The following is a 22,668-nucleotide window of genomic DNA, read 5'->3' as shown; positions in this document are numbered from 1 at the left end:
TGCTTCACCTATGAGGACAGTGAGCCTTGGAGAAACACATTCTCAAGTTACAGAAAATAAAACCAGACCTCACGTCCAAGTCTTTAACACATGAAGTAGTGACCTATTCAAGTGAGTGCTAAGTCATGTGCCGGAGACAGTGGTGGTGCTTAGAATCACCTGGGAAATCTAAACCCGTACCTCTGAATGAACTGGAATCAACAAGGCTGAAGGACACATCAGTTCCTCTGAAGGGCTTTCCAGGAACTTCTCTGTATCTAGAATCCACTGGATGCCGACTATTGAAGAGTCTGGAGGAGAAACGGTAGTTGTGTAACGCTGTGTGGGTGAGACAGGACTTGAGCGGGTTCTTAACGAAGCTCTGTTTGCCAATCTGTGAAATGGGGCTAATGCCGCAGTGGCCTCACAGATCACAGTGATTCAGTCATGCTCTTTGGTCGTATAAAGCAGGAGGTGGCACTGTGGCCTACGAACTGAGGTTTCCTGGGTTGCACAGCCCCTCACAGGGAGATTAGTTAGAAACCCAAGTCAGACTAATAAAATCTCCCTCCCCGAGAGGTGATAACCCAACATGGCCCCTTATCGCACAGGAGGGCCCGAGGTGCAGCTGCTTTGGTGCAGCCTCCCAAGGAGGGCTGTGCCCTTTCCCTCCCGCTAACCTTCCCACGACAGGCGCTGTAGAGCAGAGACCCCTAGACACTTGGGCCCGGCAGCATGTTGAGTCTGAGCTGAAAGGGTGGGTGTGGTGGTTGGGGAAGAGCAGGACTTTGGAGCTGAGCTGGCCTGGGTATGGATGCCAGCACTGACTCTTCCTTGGTGTGTGACCCTTTCTGGGGCCTCTGTGCTAGTCACCAACAGAGACGAGAGAGAGAGAGAACCAGCAGGACGTGTATATATGTAGAGGGAGAGATTTGTCTTGAAGACTGATTCACAGGACTATGGGCTGCAGGCCTGAAGTGCGCGAGGCAGGCCGGCAGGCTGGAGACCCAGGGCAGAGCTGATGTGGGGTCTCCAGTTCCCAGGCGGTAGGCGGTCCCACCCATTCCTCCTCCCTCCGCGGGGCCTCTGTCTTCTCTCTTAAGACCTTCAGCTGAATGGATGAGGTCCACTCACATCATGGAGGGTGATCTGCTTTCCTCAAAGTCTACTGATTTAAATGGTATTCGTAGCTAGAAAATACCTCTGCATCAATATCTAGACTCTTGCTTGACAGGTTGGCACATACAATTAATCATCACAACCTCCATTTATTTGCTTGTAACGTGGGCAATGATACTTTTCCTCCCTTTGTTTTTGTTTTTGCAAGACTCAAATAAGGAACATAGAACACTTGGTCCACTGCAAAATTTTTCAGGGCACAACAGCTACTCTTGTTATGATTGTTGCAAAGTGAGCTGCACGGCCGGGCACTGAGGCTCTGGGCTGTGGGATACGGGGAGTTGAGCCAGAATGAATGATGGCGGAGGCTGGAGACACGCAGCTGAGGCGCAGAGCCTGTGCCCAGGCTGTTACCCTGCAGCTTGTGGTGGGAGCTGGGTGGGAGTCCCCAGGTGCCACTGAGGCGGATACTTTGACCTCACTGTGACTTCAGTAAGAACTACCTGGGCTTGGTGGAGGTGCACTCAGGAGGCACCTGGGAATCCTGGGCGCTTGTCTGAGCTCAGGGAGCTCTTTCCAGGCCCAGGGCTGCTGTGTGTGGATGACCTATGAGCAGTGCTATCCCCGGGCCTCAGGTGATCTTGGCTGACTTGGCCTCTTAGCTTTCCATTATCTACGAGCCACTGCTTCTTGCTGAATGTTTGCCCTTCGTTCCCCTGAGAACTTCTAGCCCTGGTCTGCTGGCTGTGTCCTGGGCCACCTCCCCTGGGTGACCAGTTCGGACGCCCAACCTCTGCTCCTACAGGCTTTGGGTGGAACGTCACAGCAGCCTCCTGGGAAGCTTGTGTCCTGCCTCTCATCCCATCACCATGGGGACCAACTCCTGCGGCCTTGAGAAGCAAAGGCAGCCTGGATCCTTGGCCACAGAGGAAAGTTTGGAGTCAGGGGAGCTTGGCCAGAGTTTCACCCAGGCAGTGAGCCCCTGCCTGGGACTTGTTACCCTTCTCAGGGCAGCAATTTAAACCGAAGCACAGCAGAATCACGGGAGGAAGACATCCCCGTGGCAACAAGCCTGTTGGACTTGGGCATGAAGGACAGGGTCCCAGTCTCCTCTCCAAGCCCGCTTAGTGCAGAGCTCTGGGACCAACAGCATATTTGCTTGTTCCAGGCTGCACATTTTCTCCTCAAACACTTTCTCAATATCTGGTCCCCATACTTTGCTCAGAAAGGGGTAGGCACAGACCCTCTCCATGTGACCTGGTGCCACACCTCATCCCACATGCAAAAGTTTATACTCCATTTATAATTATTATAAAATATTGGCTATGTTCCCCGTGTTGTACATACACCCTTGTAGCTTATTTTATACCTGATGGTTTGTACCTCTTAATCCCCACCTCCATCTCGCCCTTCCCCTTTCTCTCTCCCCACTGGTAACCACTAGTTTCTTTTCTACATCTGGGAGTCTGTTTCTTTTCTGTTATATTCACTAGTTTGTTGTATTTTTTTAGATTACACATGTAAGTGATATTTTATAGTATGTGTCTTTTTCTGTCTGACTTATTTCATTTAGCATAATGCCCTCCGTGCCCATCCATGCTGTACACCAGAAAATAATACAACATTTTAAATCAACTATACTTCAATTAAAAAGCAACCAACCAACCCATTTAAAATATCAGCAGAAGAACTGAATAGACATTTTTCCAAAAGAAGAAATGCAGATGGCCAACAAGAACATGAAAAGCTGCTCAACATCACTAATATTAGGGAAACACAAATCAAAATCACAATGACATACAAAGGGAGTTCCCTTGTATGATATTTGTTGCTTTTCTCTTGCTGATTTTAATTTGTACCATCTCACACCTGTCAGAATGGTCATCATCAAAAAGAACACAAATAACAAATGCTGGCAAGGATGTGGAGAAATGGGAACCTTTCTACTCTGCTGCTGGGAGTGCAAACTGGTGCAGCCACCATGGAAGACAATATGGAGGTTTCTCAAAAACCCAAAAAAGAACCACTACATGGCCCAGCAAGTCCACTCCTGGACATATATCCAAAAAAAAACAAAAACATTAATTTAAAAGATACATCTACCGCACTATTAACAGCAGCACCACTTACAATCTCCAAGATATGGAAGCATCCTAAGTGCACATCAATAGATGAATGGATAAAGAAGATGTAGCACACACCCACAAAAAAGGATATTTTGCCATTTGCGGCCCTTAATTCACTTTTTTTTTGTTTTGCACTTCAAAACCCAGAATTTTATAACTGGCATAAACATTTCCATTGCATCAAAAACAACAAAATACCTACAAAAAAACTTAACCAAGGAGGTTACCTATACTCCGAAAACTGTAAAACACTGATGAAGGAAATTGAAGATGATATAAAGAAATGGAAAGATACTCTTGGATTGGAGGAATCAACATTATCAAAATGGCCACACTACCCAAAGCAATCTACAGATTCAGTGCAACCCCTGTCAAAATACCCATGACATTTTTCATAGAATTAGAACAAACAATTCCAAAATTTATATGGAACCATAAAAGACCCTGAATTGCTAAAGCAATCTTTTGTTGGTCTTTTTTTTTCTTTCTTCTTTTTGTTCTCTTTTCTTGTGGTTTGATGACTACAGAAGTTCCTTTAACATTTGTTGTAAAGCTGGCTTGGTGGTGCTGAATTCTTTTAGCATTTATCTGTGAAGCTTTTGATTTCTCCATCAAATCTGAACGAGAGCCTTGCTGGATAGACTATTCTTGTTTGTAAGTTTTTCCCTTTCATCACTTTAAATATATCGTGCCACTCCCTTCTGGCCTGTAGGGTTTCTGTTGAAAAATCAGCTGATAACCTTACGGGAGTTCCCTTTTATGTTATTTGTTGCTTTTCTCTTGCTGATTTTAATATTTTATCCTTATCCTTAATTTTTGTCAACTTGATTACTATGTGCCTTATTGTTTTCCTCTTTGGGTTGATCCTGTGTGGAACTCTTTGCATTTCCTGGACTTGGGTGACTGTTTCCTTTCCCAAGTTAGGGAAGTTTTCAGTTATTTTCTCTCCAAAAATTTTCTCAGGTTCTTGCTCTCTCTCTTCTCTTTCTGAGACCCCTGTAATGCAAATATTTGTGCACTTCATGTTGTCCCAGAGTTCTCTTCAACTATCCTCATTTCTTTTCATTTCTTTTCATTTTGTTTTCTGTTCTGCCACAGTGATTTCCACTAATCTATCTTCTACCTCACTGATCTGTTCTTCTGCCTCATTTAGTCTGTTCTTGGTTCCCTCTAGTGTAGTCTTCATTTCAGTGATTTTATTCTTCAACTCTGTTTGGGTATTCTTGATATTTTCCAGTTCTTTGCTAAAATCTTCATTCTGTGCATTTATACTCCTCTTGAGTTCTCTGAACATCTTTGTCATCATTACTTTAAACTCTTTCTCAGATATTGCCTATCTCATCACTTATTTCTTCTGGGATTGTATCTTGTAAGATATTCCTCTGCCACTTCATATTGTCTATCTTTCTGTTTGTATTTTTAGGTAGGTTAGGTAACGTTCCTTGACCTTGGAGCAGTGGCCCTCTGTGGGAGATGTCCTATGCGTCCCAGCAGTGCACTCCTCTCTTGTCATCCAAGGGCCAGAGTCCAGCTGGTCCCAGTGCAGAGTCTGGCCTGTGTTTGTGAATTCCTTCCACAGGCTTTGGGATTGTTGTTTTCTTATTTCTAGTATTTGCCCCTGGTGGATGAGGCTGGATTAGAAGTTTATGCAGGTTTCCAGGCAGGAGGAGCTGGTGCCTGCCCACTGCTGGGTGAAGCTTGGTCTTGGACCTCTGGTGGGTAGGGCCCTGTCTAGAGGTGTTTGTGGCTCAGGAGGTCTGCCGATGGGTGGGGCTGTGTTCCTACCCAGTATGTTGTTTGACCTGAGTCTTTCCAGACTTTAAGCCTACAGGCTGTTGGGTGGGGCTAGGTCTTGGTGATAATGATCCAGTCAAGATGTCAGTATCCAGGAAAGCGCATGTAGATGAACACTCCTGGAATGTCTGCCATCAGCTTTTACGTCCCCTGGGTGTTTCACAGCTGTATCCTACTTCCGCAGGAGACGTTCCAAAACCAGCAGGCAGGTCTGGCCCAGGTTCCTATGAAATCACTGTTTCTGCCCCTGGACCTGGTACAAGTGAGAGTCTATGTCTGCTTCCCAAGAGAATGAAGTCTCTGTTTTCCCCCAGTCCCATGGGGCTCCTGGAGTTAAGTCTCACTGGCCTTCAAAACCAGATGTCTTGGGGTCTCCTCCTCCCAATGCCAGAACCCTGGTCTGAGGAGACTGATGTGGGGCTCAGAACTCTCACTCCTGTGGGAGGGCCTCTGCAACTTAATTATTCTTCAGCTGTGGGTCACCCACCTGGGGGGTAATGATATCATGAGATCACCCCTCCTACCATCCTGCTGTGGTTCCCTCTATATGTTTCCAGTTGAAGAAAGTCTTTTTTGCTAGGTTCTAGTCTTTTTTTCAATGGTTGTTTAGCAGTGAGTTGTGGTTTTGTTGTAGTCACAAGGAGAGGCAAGGTCATGGTTCTACTGCTCCGCCATCTTGACTGGAAAACCACATTAATTAATTTTTAAATGTTAAACCAACCCGGCATTCTTAGAATAAACACTATCTGGTCATGGTGTTTAATCCTTCTATATGGTGCTAGATTATGTATCATAATATTTCATTGAGGATTTTTGTGTCTCTACTCATGCCTGATGTTGATCTATAATTTTCTTTTCTTGTGATGTTTTGGGGCTTTGGTAGTAGGATAATACTGAACTTATGAGTTGGAAAATCCTCCTCTTCTGCTTTCTGAAAATGTTTACATATGATTGGTATTATTCCTTCCTTAAATATTTGATAGAATTCACCAATGAAGCCATGTGCACCTAAGCTTTCCTTTGTGGGAAGATTTTTAAGCACTCATTCAATTTCTTTTACTGCAATAGGTCTATTCAGATTTTCTTTTTTTTCTTTTTTTAAGATTTTCTATTTTTTCTTGAGTCCCTTTTGGTAATTTGTCTTTCTAGGAATCTGTTTATTGTACTTATATTGTTTATTTTGTTGACATAAGTTGTTCTTAATAGTCCCTTACAACCTTTCTGATTTCTGTAGGATCAGTTGTGATGATGTCCCTTCTTTCTTTCCTGATTTAGGTAATTTTGTCTTTTCTTTCTTTTATAAGTGTTTATTAAAAGAAAAATTTTAATTGTACAATCATCTTCATAGAAATTTTACTTGCAATAAACAAAAGCTAAAAACAACCCAAATATCCATCAATGAGAGTGAAAATACAATGAAACACTAAATATCAAGTAAAATAACAACAACAACAAAACAACCTACTGATATAGGCAACAACACGGATTAATCTTACAGACATTTCATGGAGCTAAGGACTCTAGCCCTCAATGTATGTCTATTCTCTATTTATACGAAATTCTGAATAAATAAAATTAACTTATGATTTCTGATAGAAATCAGATTAGAGGTTGCTTATTGGGGAACTCTGTCTTGCAAGAAAGGGGATGCTCATTCTCAAAACCCACCCCAAGCACTCAGCAGGCTCTTGCAAAGTCTGGACCCAGGAGGAAATATTGCATACATTACTTTGCAGTGCCCTGGTTAAGGAGTCCAGCAAGGTTGTCGCCCCTGCTTTACACCACTGGACATTGAGACCCAGGGTGGAAGTGATAATCCCTGGGTCATACAGAGAACCTGGGTTAGAACCTAGGGCTTCCAATGTCCAGTCTGCTCTTTTCTCTGCTCAGTTTCTCCCCCTCTGGCTTCTGAAGTCAGGCTCACCCTGGTCTCCTCTTACAGTGAAACAGGGCCCCTCCAAACTCATTCCACTCAGGTCCCAAAGTATATTTTCCTCCCACCTGTGCTACATGCCCAGCTTTGTGTTACAGGAAAACTAGCCACTTTTATCTCCAAAGCCCAGGAGCAGGACTTGGGTCTTCTGTTACCCGGCATAGAGCAGGGCCATGGGAACTGAACTCAAAGGGCCATGAAGTAACTGAAAGCACCAGTGTCTGGGAGTGTGCAGACAGACCCTGGATTAGCTGGGTTGCACCATGTGCTTGCCGGGTGACCCGGGAAAAGTTCCTTAGACACATTGAGCCCAGCTTCCTTATCTACAAAATGGGTACTGCGTCTGCCACTGCCCAGGGTTGCTGCAACAATTAAGTGAACTCATCTGTAAAGGTGCTTTGTAAGCTCTATAGAAAAAGGTCACTATTTTATTAAGCACTTCTGGGATCCAGATGGTGAATTTGAGGTTGTCTGGTTATCAGTTAGAGGGAGAGAAAGGCCCGAGGCCCTGGGTATTTTAACGGGGCACGCAACTGAAGGCCAGCTTAGAGGTCCTTATGCCAGCTCTGCCCCAACTCCCCAACACCCATGAAGGTATCCACAGTCCATCGGTGTTCCCCACTCCCACTCCAGCAAGCTAAGCCCACTTGCATCTCAGCAGAGCTTCCAGGGAGTGGACACCTGGCTCTGAGTGGGTGCAGGCCTAGGGGCCAGGGGTCACACGCATTCTAGAAGGAGGATGTAGCTGGCTTGCAAGACTGTCTTTTGGGATGGGTGAAAAACCTTTGATCTGCCCTGAGGGGAATGCGGGCATTTGACTGTGGCCTGCAGGACAGATTCCTTTTTCTAAGAAATGTGGGCCATGATACAGATCTGCTTCAGCTTATTCTACTGGGATTGTGCAAGTCTCGGCCAGGCCCTGGGGCATCATGGCAGTTTTCTGCCCTCCTGCTACACTGTCTGTTTGTCTGGAGGCCAACTTGTTCCCAGCAGGGGCTCCAGTCAGCCAAGGGCATCACGTGCTCTCCTCCTGGGCTGGTCCTCTCCTGGCCTGTAGTCATGTGAGTGGGGGTAGGGGCACCAAGGCTGGGTCCCAGCCCCCTACACCACCCAGACAGATTGTCCTAAGGTACCAGTTTCAGCCCCAGCTCACTCCCCTGCAAACCCAGCACCCCAGTGCCCCCACTGGTGGCACCTGACTAGTGTGCGGTTACCACCTGCCTATGTTTAATTCATGGCTGGGGGATGGGATGAGCTTCCCAAGAAAGTAAAGAACTTCCTTAGGATCTTGCCCAGTTCCTGCCTGCCCACAGGGCACAGGGCCCCAGCCTCCCCAGGCCTGGGGCTGAGAGGAGAAGCTCCCGATGGGCCCCAAGGACCCTGTCCCAGCAAGGGCACAGCCATTATTCGTTAATCCGCAGCCCTGGAATGTCTACGGGCCAATCAGCAGGGTCTCAGAGGGCTCCCCAAGGGCTCTAATAATCCTGCAATGATTAGCAGGGGCCACGGGGTCATTGTGAACCACTCACTAGTTTGGTGGGCTGGCTGACCAGCGGCCAGAGGAGGGAGGGAGCCCAGGATTGAAGCTGTCTATCTCCTTTCATGCCAACGCTGACAGAGGCTGTTTGGACACACCGATTACTCACCAGCCTCCCCCTTTTGTCTGGCAGCCCAGCCTGACTCCTCGAGATTGTGAATAGCTCCATCCAACTTGGGAAGCGAGCTGGACAGCTGAGCGCCCAACAGGCCCATGCTGAGGCTGGAGCTCTCCCCCAGGCTGCGGGGCCACCGGCCTGGCCTCCTGCCCATGTTCCTGGCTCTCCTTGGCATGACCTGGGCAGAGGTATGGCCACTCCAGCTGCAGGTGAAGCAGGTTCCAACGTCTGGAGGTAAGGGGCTCTGGGTGAGAAAAGAAGTAGAGGAGCCATGAGCCCTGCAGAAGGGTCCCAGGGGGCTTCTAGAAGCCAGTTCCCAGGCCTGAGCCCTGGGCATGCTGGTGTGATTTAAAGAGCCACCCTTAAACAGTCCAGGGGTCTGAGATGGATGGAAGAGGCTTGGGGCTGAAGAATGAAGGGGAGTGGGACCAGGCTTGGGAGTGAAGGAGGAATACCGGGAGCCTGCAGCGGGGCCCAGGAGAGGCCCAGTGGCGGAGAGGACTCCCAGCCAAAGAGGCTGCTGCGAGCCTAGGGCTGGCCCCCTCCTCACATCGAGCCCCCATACCCTTCTATCACCCCACCCCCAGCTCTCAACCCAAGGCTCCTTTACACCTCCACCTGTCTCTGTCTCAGCCCCACTCTTTTCTGCATCTCTCTCAGTCTCCCCCATCCCCCTGCTCCAGATCCTCCCACACACCCACCATCATCCAGTCCCATCTCAAGTCTTGTATCTAAGTGCAAGTTTGTACTCTCATCTCGCCATGGTGACCCCCACCCCATCACCCAGAGGACAGGCCCAAGTCCCACTGCTCAGGTGGTCTGAACTTTTCTCCCGCCCCAGCCCTGAGCAGGAAGGAGAGCTTCCTGCTCCTCTCCCTGCACAACCGCCTGCGCAGCCGGGTCCACCCCCCTGCAGCCAACATGCAGAGAATGGTGAGTACCCCCAACCCCCAACTCACCCGGGGGACGGCTGGAGGGGACCCCTGAAGAAGGCTGAGGAGGTCTTACCGGTTCCACCTGGCAGGGCAGGAGGGGCGCCAGTCAACTGCACACTTCAGGGACTGTGCCTGGTTGCCAGGGGAGTGGTGTGGGGGAGACAATGCTTCCTCCACCCCTAAAAGGCAGCCCTTTGACCTTTCATTGCATCCCTTCCTGTTGTCTCGGAGACCAGGAGACATGGAAAGAGCTGGGGTCCCCTCTTCCAGGGAAGAGGAGCATCACAAAGGAGTCCCAGCAGGATGGGGGAGTTGGGGGGAGGGAGAAGTATCCTGCCAGGGGTGGGAGGGGAGGAGGCTTGTGTGCGACCAAATCTGCTGCTTTTCCAGCAGTTTGTCTAGACGACTAGGAGGGGCCCCTCCCAAGTTCCCTGCTCATTCACTGGGTTTCCCACCACTCCCTGGGGGCTTCAGGGTTGAAGGTGTCACCCTGGGGCCCAGAAATGCTGCCCCAGTAGTATGGAACCCCAGCTGCCCCAGCTCACGGTAAGAGTCCAGGGAGCGAGGGCGGGACAGCATGGGGGCGGGCAGGGTTCCCCATGGCTGCTTCCCATAAACTCCTCCAAGTCTGGCGACCTTGAGAGCTCCCGGGTCAGGTTCCCAGGAGGTGGGGGTGGGGCGGTCTGGCAGGAGGGGGTCGCTTCTCCCCCTTTCCCTGCTTTGCAGTGGCTCTGCCCCTCCTCAGGCCCAGGTCCTGGCTCCCATCTCCTACACTGGTGAGGGTGTGCTCCCAGCCACTTTCTGTATTTTCCATGGCTCTTAACAGCATTTCATAAAAAATGCAAGTGAAGCACCACCGCTCAGCCTCAGTCACATCCACAGTTTTGGCCCTGGGCACCCCTCTGGGCCTTTAGGCCTTTTACCTAGTAGAGGCTGAGGTCCTTGGGGTGGTGCTGAGCTGTTGAGACGCCCCAGGCAGTCTCCGGTGCTCCCAGCTCTAGACCCCATTAACAGTAAAATCACAACCACCATCTATCAAGTGCAACCCTTTCCTCCCTGCATCCATTTAATCCTCACAATCTTATCATATAGGTACCTCACTATTTCCATTGTACAGAAGAGTATGTTGAGTCTTATGGAGATTAGGGGACCTCTGTAGGTCACACAGCTGGCATGAGGTAGCTGGGCTAGACCAGGGCATAATGGTGGAGTGACATGTCATCCTGGTTGCTGAGCCCTTGTTTCAGGGGAGGGGCAGGGCAGCTGGTGCGTAGGTGGGGAGAGCAGATTAGGCCGCTCCAGAGAAGTTGGGTTGCTGGGCTCAAAGTGCTGAAGCCTTGGAGACCTCTCACACCGTCTCTGGTCCTGCTTCCCAGCTGGTGCCCCTACATACTCCAAAGCCAGGATTGGGGAATAGGACACAGAGGCCTGGCTGCTGTGGCTCTTTGTGTCACAGAGGGGAAGCCAAGAGGGAGTTGACAAGCCTTTCTGACAATGGCCAGGGCTAGCTTTAGCTAACAGAGGTCTCTGTTTGAAAGGCTTGGGCACTGCCCAGGGCTCGCATTACCAGACAAGAAAAATTACACAGCAGAAGCGCATCCCATCACCTGGGCTGGCATCACACCCCCAGGAACCCCCATCCCCCTTAGTGGGGGGAGCCCTGGGTGGGGCCTGAAGGTACCCACTGAGGGAGTCAGGAGGACTGAGGTTCTCAGTCCTGGGCGGAGCTGGGCTCTGGGTGGCAGGTCCAGACAGGACAGGTGCTTTTCCAACACCTTCAAGCATCCTTTGCAGGTCCCGTCTGACCTTCCCTGGCCTCAGTGAAGTAGGTGAAACTCACTCAGAGCACTCAGGCAGCCAAGCAGGGCTCCCAGTCCAGGGCTCTCTTCTCTGCATGACCAGTACCCCTGGAGGCGCAGGAGCCAGTGGGGGGTCAGATCACTAAGGGCTGGCTCAGGGATCCCTGCTGATGTTGCTGTTTGTGCCCATTCCCCCAGGACTGGAGCGAGAACCTGGCCCGACAGGCTCAGACCAGGGCAGCCCTCTGTGGCGCCCCGGCCCCGAGCCCGGCCTCTGTCCCCCGGGCCACCCTGCAAGTGGGCTGGAATGTGCAGCTGCTGCCCGCGGGCTCAGCATCCTTCATCCATGTAGTAGGCCTGTGGTTCTCAGAGGGGCAGCAGTACAGCCATGTGGCAGCCGAGTGTACCCCCAACGCCACCTGCACCCACTACACTCAGGTAAGGCCAGGGTACCAGCTCTGAGACCCCTGCCCTGCTGGGCCAGCTCAGAAGGGCTACAGTTTGTCCTCAGATTGGTGGTTGCTTTTCCTCCCATTTGTTTAGTTTTACTTTTTTCAGCTCTAAATACGAAATATTTCAAAACTAAATCAAATAATGGACTCCCTCTTACCCATTACCGAGATTTAGAAAATGTCAACTATACTTGTTTCTCATTTCTTTAAAACAAATAACTAAACTAAGGCCTCCTCCTGCCCTCCCTCCCTCTATCCCTTCCCAGAGGTAACCTTCCTGAAGTCCAGGTTTTTCACTTTCAAGCATGTTTCCTGGTTTTTTTCCCTCAACAAAATGTGTCTTCTCTATAACTGGCATTGTTTAGGTGTTAAGGAACAGCAGTGAAAAACACAAAATCCCAAGCATGTTTTAAGCCTTTACTACACATGGAAGTGTTTTGATACCTTTTCTACTTGTCCAAGTGGGTGGTGTGTTATTAAATCCTACCTAAGTGCTCTCTCTGTGTGTCTCCTTTTGCAATTTGTGTTTATCACTCTAGATCACATTTATAGGATTTATTTCCATTGATCTCTCCTTGCTTCCCTCTCCCTACTGGTAATCGCTAGTCTGTTCCCTGTATCTGTGAATCTGCTTCCTTTTTGTTATATTCACTAGTTTATTGTCTTTTTTTTAAATTTCTCATGTAAGTGCCAGCAGACAATATTTGTCTTTCTCTGACTTACTGCACTTAGCATAATGCCCTCCAACTCCATCTGTGTTGCTGCAAATGGCAAAATTTCATTCTTTTTTATGACTGAGTAGTATTCTGTTGCAATATACATACCACATCTTCTTTATGCATTCATCAGTTGGTGGACACTTAGGTTGATTCTGTATCTTGGCAATTGTACATAATGCTGTTGTAAGCATTGGGGTGTGTGTATCTTTTCAAACTATTGTTTTGGCTGTTTTCAGATGTATACCCAGGAGTGGAATTGCTAGGTCATATGGTAGTTCTATTTTTAATTTTTTGAGAAACCTATATGCTATTTTCCATAGTGGTTGCACCAATTTATATTCCCATCAACAGTGTACAAGGGTTCCTTTTTCTCCACATCCTCACCAACATTTGTTACTTGTGTTCTTTTTCATGATAGTCATTCTGACAGGGGTGAAGTAGTAACTCATTGTGGTTTTGATTTGTATTTCCCTGATGATTAATGATATTGAGCATCTTTTCATGTGCCTGTTAGCCATCTGCATTTCCTCTTTGAAAAATGTCTATTCAGTTCTTCTGCCCAATTTTTAATCAGGTTTTCTGATGTGAGTTATATGAGCTGTTTATATATGTGGGATATTAATCCCTTATCAGTCTTACCATTTACATATATTTTCTCCCATTCAGTAGGTCATCTTCTTGTTTTGTTTATGGTTTCATTTGCTTGCAAAAGCTTTTAAGTTAAATTAGGTCCTATTTGTTTACTTTTGCCTTTACTTTCTTTACATTAGGAGACAGATTGCCCCCAAAATTGCTATTTATGTCAAAGAGTGTTCTCTTTTCCTTTAGGAGTTTTATAGTATCTGGTCTTACATTCAGGTCTTTAATCCATTTTAAGTTTATTTTTGTGTATGGTGTTAGAGAATGTTGTAATTTTATTCTTCTACATGTAGTTGTCCAGTTTTCCCAACACCACTTATTGAAGAGACTGAGTTTTCTCCATTGTATATTCTTGTTATGGCTCACTTTGTTTCATCTGTATCCCTACCTATTTCCCTCTCTTCCCATGTTATTTTGAAGCAAACTTCAGATATCATATAATTTTATCCGTAAATAAGCATGCATCTCTAAAAATAATCACAATACCAACATTAATATATATTTTTAATGTTAACTCTTCCTTGCCTTCCTACTTGAAGGGCTGTAATTCATCTGTGTATCATATGCTCTAACAGTTATTCAAATGTTAAAATACTTACATGTTAGTAAACAGCTGCTACCTCAAGTTCCCAGAATGCACCTGACCTAGCCTCTTCCCTGGGACACCTGGGGCCTCTCCTACTATCTAGAACCAAAGGGTGAATGTTTGGCACAGTAGTAGGTCTCCAGGATCCTGCTCCAGGCCAGCATCTGTTCTGATTGGCAAGTATGCATGCCTACTAGTTGTTACATATTTGGAATATCTGCCTACTTGGCATGTCATGTGATGTGAAATAATGTAATGCTGGTGTGTGTGTATGTATTATTTTTAACTAATTGCTACATTTGGTTTGCTAAATATTACTTGATAGTGAAGTTGACCTCTGATTTTCTTTTCTCATACTGCCCTTAGCTAGATTATACCAATGTTCTACTAACCTCATAAAATGAGTTGGAAGCTTTACCTCATTTTCTATTTCCTAGAATAGTTTCTATAATATTTGCTGTAACTATTCTGTAAAACTATTTGGGCTTTGTTCTATTTTTCAGTTGTTTTGTGTATGTATATGTATCCATAGATGTTTAACTACTGGTTCAACTTTTAGAAATGGCCATAGATCATGTCAGTCAGATTCGCTATTTCTTCTTGAGTCAGTTTTGCCATGTTCTTTTTTCTAGGAAATTGTCCACTGTATGCTTTCCAGTTTGTTGGTTATAATTGTTCATTACTTAACAGAGATTTAAAACTAGAGTTAAATAGATTTCAAAACTATTTCCTGTGTCTGTAGCTATGTTCAACATTCTCCATTTTGTTTATTTGTGCCTCCTCTCTCTTTTATTCTTCATCCGTCTTCCCAGAGGTTTGTCTATTTTAACCAAATTTTTGTTTGTTTTTATTCTTTTTTTCTATTCTGTTTACTAATTTTTGCTCTTATTTTTTTTTCTTTATTTACTCTATGATTCTTTTTAATATTCTTGATATGGGTTCTTAACTCATTAATTTTAACTTTTTTTCACTTCTGCTATACGCCTTTACAGCTATAAATTTCCCTTTCAACTTTGTTGGCTTCATCCCATAAGTTTTGATATTTAGTGATTTCATTGTCATTTAGGTCTGTGAGTTTCCTATTTTCCTTTATGATGTTGTCTTTGATTTTGAAATATATATTTAAATATCCAAACTATGTTTTCTCCTTTACTTACTTCTAAGTTATTTATTTTAGATTCTATTGCATTGAATTCACAGAATGTGGCCTGTAGGATATTGGTTATTTGATATTCATTGAATCTTGCTTTGTGGTTTAGTGAAGGTCAATGATTGCAGAAGTTCCCTGCTCTCCTAAAAAGAATGCATATTCTCTAAGTGTTGGATACATTTGTAAGACTCCATGTGCACACCTCCCTGCTTCATGCTGGCCATTTTTAGTGGCTGCCAGAGTTGGCTTACCTATTCATTGATTTTAAGACTGTAAATCTACATTTTGAATACTATGAAACTTATGTCTGTTAGCTGTTGCTGAATGACACATTACCCTGAAGTTGAAAATCTGAGGATTCTGCAGGTGGGCAGTTTGGCTTGGACTTAGCTGGGAGGTTCTTCTGATCTTGGCTGGGCCCATTCCTGCAACTGCAGTCGGCTGCTGGGTGGGCTGGGAGCTGGCTGTCAAGAGCAGCATCAACTGGTTCATCTCTGCCCTTTGAGGTGGCTAAACCTCCAACAGGCTTGTTCACATGGTGGCTGAGCACCAAAGCTCTAAGAGAGTGAGTGGAAATTGCAGGGTCTCCTGAGGCCTAGATTCAAAAAGGTTCAGTATCACTTCTGCTGCATTCTGTCAGCAACACAAGCCATAGGGCCCCCAGATTCAATGTGTCAGAGAGAAACTCCTCCTCTTGATGCAAAGAACTGCAGAGGCACATTTCAAAGAGCAGGCGGTAGGGAGAAGTGAAGGGTTGTGGCCATTTTTTTGCAGTCATCACAAAGCCATTGATGTCCAAGTCCTCCTTCATCACTGTCCTCTACCCATCCACAATCCTCACTCCCTTCAGGTGTCACCTGACCCTCACCTCCCCACCCAGAAGGCCTTTTAGACTACTCCCATCCATCTTTATAGCCCTGCCCAGCACGGCTGCTCTCCTGGGGCCCCCAGGGAGGTGAGGGAGCTGTCTGTCTGCCTGGTCTGGGGTAAAAGCTGGGTCCCCCTTCCCCAGGTAGGCATCATCTGTGCTGCTGGCCCCCAGACTGGGAGTTGGGGGGAGCTCATGGGTTTCTGAGCCACTGTGTCTCCTGCAGCTGGTGTGGGCCACCTCAAGCCAGCTGGGCTGTGGGCGGCATCCCTGCTCTGGGGCCCAGGCTGGGATGGAAGCCTTTGTCTGTGCCTACTCTCCCGGGTAAGCCCCCTCCGTGACAGCTGCCCCACCATCCCCTGCTGGTCTGTGAGTGGCATGCTTTCACCCAGGTTGAGACACTCACCCACCCACAGGCCTTTACTCCTTGGTTTGCACCCTGGGTGGGAGAGGGAAGGTGGGAGAAAGGGAGAGGATGCAGAGGGGCGCAGCACCAAGCAGAATGTGGCTTCTCCTCAGACGCCCCTTCCTGGAAGCACTATTCCTACCCTGCGTTCAGGGAATTTGCCCAGAATTCGTTTGGAGGTCTTTTCTTTCCTAGGAAATCTCCCTGTCTCACCCAGCTCCCTGACTTCCTGGCTGGGCCAGAAGGAACTGAAGGGGCCAGTGAGGCAGGCAGTAAGCCCTGCCCCTGCCATGCCCAAGGCCAAGCCCTTCCAGCTCCCTGCTACTTGCTCTCACAGAGGCAACTGGGAGGTCAATGGGAAGACCATCATCCCCTATAAGAAGGGCGCCTGGTGTTCACTCTGCACAGCTAGCGTCTCAGGCTGCTTCAAGGCCTGGGACCACGCAGGGGGGCTCTGTGGTAAGTGCCCCACCCTACCTGCCTCTGGCCAGGCCAGCAGATACATGAGAGCTTGATCTGTGATCCAAAAGGAGGGTGGCTGCCCCAAAAGCCCTGGCCCTCACTCAGCACCCAGGGAGGCACCTGCCTAGCCTGCCTAGAGGAGGCCCCCTCTCAGAGTTTCCTTCTTGTCTGACCAGAGGTTCCCAGGAACCCATGTCGCGTGAGCTGCCGGAACCATGGACATCTCAACGTCAGCACCTGCCACTGCCACTGTCCCCCTGGCTACACAGGCAGATACTGCCAAGGTGAGGGGCACTTGGAGTTCCAGATGATGACTCCCTGGGGGACCCAGTGAGTTGTCTGCACACTGCATATAGTCACTCAACAAGCATTTACTGAGCACTGACTGTCTGCCACAACCTGAGCGGTGCAGGGGAATCAAAGTGAAATCAGATCTGGCCCCTTAGGTTCTGGGATGGTGAGGAGAGGACAGTATTAGGACCCAGAAGCGGATTCCTTTCCCACCATCCACCCTCCCCAGCTCTGTGACCATGAGCAGTTCTGCTCCCAAACCCCAATCTGCTTTTCTTTACAAGAAGATCAAACCCAAGATGCCAAATGTGGCAGTGGTTCCATTCCTGAGAGGGGTTTTCTTGCTGTGGTTCCCCGCACATCCGCAGCCTGTGGGGGGCAGTCCAGGGTCCAAGGGCTGTGAGCTGACTGTTGTCCCCTCCCATCCCGTCCTGGCAGTGCGGTGCAGTGTGCAGTGCGTGCACGGCCGGTTCCGGGAAGAGGAGTGTTCCTGCGTCTGCGATGTCGGCTATGGAGGAGCCCAGTGTGCCAGTGAGTCTTGCCCCTAAGCCCCTTGACGAGCCGGACCCCTCCCAGGACCCCCTCGGTGTGATGCGGGGTCTGGCTCCGACCATATCACAGGAACACATCATGGGCACCTCTTCCCCATGCCCGCTCAGTGTCATCACAGTGGTAGCTTCAATTTGGCCACTGTGGGGGTCTTTCTACCACAGAAATGGCAAATGCTAAATTCATAGTTTTTTTTTTTGAGACAGCAAGAGAGATGGTTGTTACACATTTACCAGCACATCACTGACCCCAACCCACCCTCCAGTTTGGAGCAGGTGGCCAGAGGAAGGGGCACCTTGAGCTTAACTCCCTGGCAGGGCAGGAAGGGTAATGATTCGGAGATCCACACACACAAAATCAGGCTCCCCTCCCCCCAGCCCAGGTGCACTTTCCCTTCCACACCTGTGACCTGAGGATTGATGGCGACTGCTTCATGGTGTCCTCAGAGGCAGACACCTATTACGGAGCCAAGATGAAGTGCCAGGTGACGGTCAACCCCTGCCTTCCCAAGGACCACTTCCCAGGGTTCAAGCGAGGGTCTTAATGGAGGAACCCTGGACCAAAAGACAAACTCCTTTTACTTCTCCTAACCTGACTCTCACCTTTAGTATAAAGTAGGGATCACAAGTCAGAGGCCCATGGAAGCCAGGAGGTCACTTAATGAGCTGAGGGACCCCTCCAACCCCCATCTAAGTCAGGATGTTGACTCAGCCTGAGCTGCGGGCTGCCAGGCAGGAATTTGAGTTCAAGAAAGCCAAAACCTGGGAATTTTCAAGAGAACCAGGAATTCAGATTTTCACTGGCATCTCTTGATTTATTAATGTTGGCAACCAATTCAAATGCATTTAAGACACTGAGCAGATGAAGCAAAACCCCTCCAAAGGTGAGATGCTGCCAGTCTGGGCCCCTGTGCACAGAGAGAGGAGATGTGGGCAGGGAAGAGGAAGGGGGACCCCTGCTCTAAGAGGCAGGAGGCTGTGTGTGTGTGTGTGTGGCAGGGGGGTTGATGACAGCCTGGCCAGTACACAGATTTGACATCCATGGCCATGGTGGGTGGCAGGATGGAAAGGAAAGGTTGGCCTGAGCTCTGGGGCCCTGCCAGCATGACCCAGAGTCGGGGTTACAGGGAAAGGGCGGGATGCTAGCCCAGATTGAGAGCCAGAAAGTGCAGGACATCCTCGCCTTCTACCTGGGCCGCCTGGAGACCACCAACGAAGTGACCAACAGTGACTTTGAGACCAGGAACTTCTGGATCGGTAAGTGCCTGGCTGATCGGGGGATGTGGTGAGTGCTGGGGCTGGGGTGCTCCAGGAATCTGAGCTGTATAAACCCACAGTATTCTTCAGCAGATAGTAAGCATGTGGTGAGGGCTGGGCAGAGTAGAGCCAGTAGTCAGGCTGGTGGCCCTGTTTCCTGGGGAGAGAGCTGAAGAGAGAGCCACCAGGGGTGCTGGAAGTGCTGGGAAGAGGGTTTGAGGGTAGGGGGCCAGACAGGCATTAGGCAGCAGGCTCTGGGCTTGGATTCTCATCTCAGGGAGCCTGGGCTGCCAGTGGAGCCCAGGGATTTCAGGTGTGGGGCCAACCCTGGCTGCTGTGGGCTCACAGGGCTCACCTATAAGATGGCTAAAGACTCCTTTCGCTGGACCACTGGGGAGCACCAGTCCTTCACCAGTTTCGCCTTTGGGCAGCCTGACAACCAGGGGTGAGTCTGAGCTGCCCTCCCTCCCCAGGGCCCATCTTCTAATCTAGGCCTGCTTGATGAGCCCTCAGACACCAATGAACAACCTCCACTGAGCCTGCTGCCTGGTGGAGTACCCTAGAGTCTGGGCCTTTCCTGATGCCCAGGTGCCAGGAAGTCTGGGCACAGCTGGGTGTGGGCCCAGTGCTAAGATGAAGTATACCCTTGGTGTCGAGGGACTCATATAAAAGAGAGGAAACCCAAGTTTTCACCCAGCCACCGTCCCCATCGTCCCCTCAGCTGTCTCCCCATCCCTCTAGTGTCTGTCCATCCCTCCTCCCGTGCCCACTCTGCCTGTATCAGGACACTGGTCCTGGCCCTCTCTAGCTGGCCACCCACCTGCATCCACACACCCACACATCTGCCCACCAGCCAGCCTGTACTGAGGGCGTTCTGGTTACATCGCCCAGCCCTGGTCCTCAAAGCCCAGGAATGCCCAGGGCAGGCATGGAGGTGGTCAGGCTGTGTGGCCACTAAGGGCTCCAGAAATCTCACCTAGACTTCCCTCTACCTCCTTGATGGCAGCCATGCCCCTTAGCCCCCTGACAAGCCGGGCCCCCTCCCAGGACTCCCTCGGTGTGATGCTAGGTCTGTTCCAACCTTCTCCCCCACCCCTGGTGGCTAGTGTGGCTGAGTGCTGGCCATGGTAAGTGGAGCTGTTACCCCAGAAGAGTGCAGTGGTCTGAGGAGCAGGCATGGAGCTTGGGGGTGGGTCTGGCTCCCAGAAGCCCCAAAAGTGGGATGGGGGCACCTAGGAGTCACCTCCCTAGATGCAGTTGGCCTGCTAGGGTGGAGGATTTAAGCCTCTCCCAGATTCCCAATTTCATTCCTCCACCCTGAGCCCTCAACATCTTGGCCTGGCAGGTTTGGCAACTGTGTGGAGCTGCAGGCATCGGCCGCCTTCAACTGGAACGACCAACGCTGTAAAACGCGAAACCGTTATATCTGCCAATTTGGTGAGGGCCTCCCCACGGCTCCCCTCCTCTGGTCCCTGTCCCCTGGGGTACCTGCTGGCCCACTCCAGGCTGCTAGGATATCCAGGTGACAGGCTTGGAGAGTGTCTGATCACACAGGGCCATGAGGACGTCCTGCTCAGGGCTTTGCTGAACCTATAGGCCCCTGAAGCCCAGGGGGTAGGTGAGGCCGGCTTCACGTAGCACGTCCACGCAGTAGCAGGACCAGAACTACAGCCTGGCCAGGAATTTCTCCAAGATTGCTTTCCTCCCATCTCTAAAGCTGCCACACAGGGACCTGTTGAGCTCCTCAGTATTCACTGATTCCCTACAGCCCTGTGAACTGTGTTTGGAGCAGAGGTGAAACCTAGCCCAGAACTGGACCCCAGCAGCACCTGCTGTAAGGGTCTGGAGCTTGGCATGTGACCTTGGCCATTTCTGGACCCTGGGCAGTCGCTGACCTTCTTTCTGTTCTCTTCCTTTCCAGCTCAGGAGCACATTTCCCGGTGGGACCCTGGGCCCTGAGGCTCAGCCAGGCCTCCCCTCTGCCAGTGCCTGAGTGCACAGCCCTGCTTGCCTGTCTGCCCACCTGTCTGAAACAAGGGCCGGACTGTGACTGCAGGCCCAAAAGCCAAAGAAGTCTCAGACCTTTCAGGGAGTGGGGCAAGGGGACATGTGAGGTTGACAGAGAGCCTGACATAGGGGGAGGGGAGCCTGGGTCCCCCACAGCCTGCTTTTGATTGGGAAGAGGGATCTTAATTAGGCACTGAAATAGGAGTCTGGGCCAGCGGTCAGAAGAGGCCATTCTCCTCCAACTGGGCTGGGCCCTCTGGGGCAGATGGAGGTTCCTTACTGCCCAGGGTGCACCACGCAAAGGATTAAACTAAGTTATGGATCAAACAGACTTGTGAATGTTCATTGTGAAGGGGAACCCAGAACGATCCTGGGAAGACCAGACGGCCCCCAAGGCATCACTTCCAGGGAGACTCCTACCCACCGCAGTCCCTTCCCTGTTTACCCACATGACCCACGCCACCCACTGGAGGTTTTCAGACTCTCATTCCTGAGTAATGCAGATTTACAATTCTCTTTTGCATCCCTAATTTCCAGCTCCTCTCACCACTGCCTCTCTCAACTAGTTTCCGTTCACACCCTCTCTTTTCATTCATTATGCCTACTTCTACATGTTTCTTCTTTCTTTGTGATTATCTGAACTGGGGTGTGTTATGGCCCCTTCTCCTTCCTCTCTCTACAGTGGTGAGAGGGTGCATCCAGGCAGGTGAGAGACTGGGAGTTGCTACCAGTAGTGTCCAGAATGCACCATAGCTGGGTTGCACACTATTACATGTGAACATCAAGTTACTTTGCTGGTTGGAAGCAGAAGTGTGGCCTGGGACCACAGAATGGGGAGAAGCGTATCAATCACGGTTCTTAGTTGCAACCAACAGAAATACAGAAATAGCTCTGGCTAGTCATGGCAGAAAAGGAATTTATGAGAAGGACAATGATTTCAAAACGGGTAAAGAACTTGAATAGACAGTTCTCCAAAGAAGATATACAAATAGCCAACAAGTACATGAAAGGATGTTCAACATCACTAGTCATTAAGAAATCCAAGCAGGGGAGAGGGTATAGCTCAGTGGTAGAGTACATACTCATGAGGTCCTGGGTTCAATTCCCATTACCTCCTTTAAAAGAGTAAGTAATCCTAATTACCTCCTCCCAACCAAAAAAAAAAATCAAAATCAAAACCACAATGAGACATCACTTCACACCCATTCAGATGTGGTCAAAGAAACAGACAATTAACAAGTGCTGGTGAGGGCATGGACCAGTTGGAACCCTCATGCATTGCTGGTGGTAAAACAACGCAACTACTGTGGAAAACAGTTTGGCGACTCCCAAAAAGTGAAACACAACTACCATATGACCCAGCAATTCCACTCCTAGGTATGTACCCAAGAGAAATGAACACAAGTTCTCAAACAAATCCTTAAACACAAAGTTCAGACCAGCATTACTCACAATAGCCAAAAGGTAGAAACAAGCCAAATGTCCATCAGTGAATGAGTGGATAACAAACTGTGGTGTATACAAGCAACGGAATATTTTCAACCATTAGAAGGAATGAAGTACTGATACATGCTACAAAGTGGATGAACATGATAACATTATTTTAAGTGAAAGAAGCTAGTCATAAAAGATCCCATATGGCATGACTCCATTTATGTAAACTATTCAGAATAGGTAAATCCACAGACGCAGATGGGTGGTTTCCAGGGGAAACAGGAGAACACGGAGTAACTGCTCAATGGGTATGGGTTTTATTTTGGAATGATAAAAAATGTTTTGGAACTTAGGTAGAGCTGGTGGTTACACAACATTGTAAAAGCATCAAATGCCACTGAATTGGTTAATTTCATGTTGTGCAAATTTCACTTCAATTTTCTTTTTAAAGGACAATATTTGGTCACAGGATCCTGGGGAGAGTGAGAGAACGAGGTGGAGGGGCTATG

General features: G+C 48.9%; 1 protein-coding gene across 4 annotated transcripts; it reads left to right on the top strand.

The window, feature by feature from the left end:
• Nucleotides 1-8,470: 8,470 nt before the first annotated feature.
• On the top strand, nt 8,471-21,056 carry LOC102537522 (C-type lectin domain family 18 member A). Of its 4 annotated transcripts, none has more exons than XM_006199687.4 (12): nt 8,471-8,840; nt 9,448-9,539; nt 11,539-11,778; nt 15,981-16,078; nt 16,498-16,619; nt 16,799-16,906; nt 17,352-17,444; nt 17,840-17,946; nt 18,589-18,718; nt 19,067-19,163; nt 20,064-20,155; nt 20,640-21,056. In XM_006199687.4, exons 1-12 carry the CDS (start codon nt 8,702-8,704, stop codon nt 20,675-20,677), a joined length of 1,356 nt encoding a protein of 451 aa, XP_006199749.1. In that variant the 5' UTR covers nt 8,471-8,701; the 3' UTR covers nt 20,678-21,056. The 4 variants fall into 4 exon arrangements, with proteins under 4 accessions (XP_006199749.1, XP_072823815.1, XP_031536677.1 ...); XM_072967714.1 differs by having other exon boundaries at nt 8,648-8,840; nt 18,996-19,163; XM_031680817.2 differs by having other exon boundaries at nt 8,649-8,840; nt 19,013-19,163.
• Nucleotides 21,057-22,668: the final 1,612 nt, after the last annotated feature.

The sequence above is a fragment of the Vicugna pacos genome, chromosome 9 (genome assembly GCF_048564905.1).
Source record: "Vicugna pacos chromosome 9, VicPac4, whole genome shotgun sequence".
Classification (NCBI taxonomy): Eukaryota; Metazoa; Chordata; class Mammalia; order Artiodactyla; family Camelidae; genus Vicugna; species Vicugna pacos.
The sequence above is the reverse complement of the archived record's forward strand: the minus strand, read 5'-3'. Positions and strand labels throughout refer to the sequence as shown.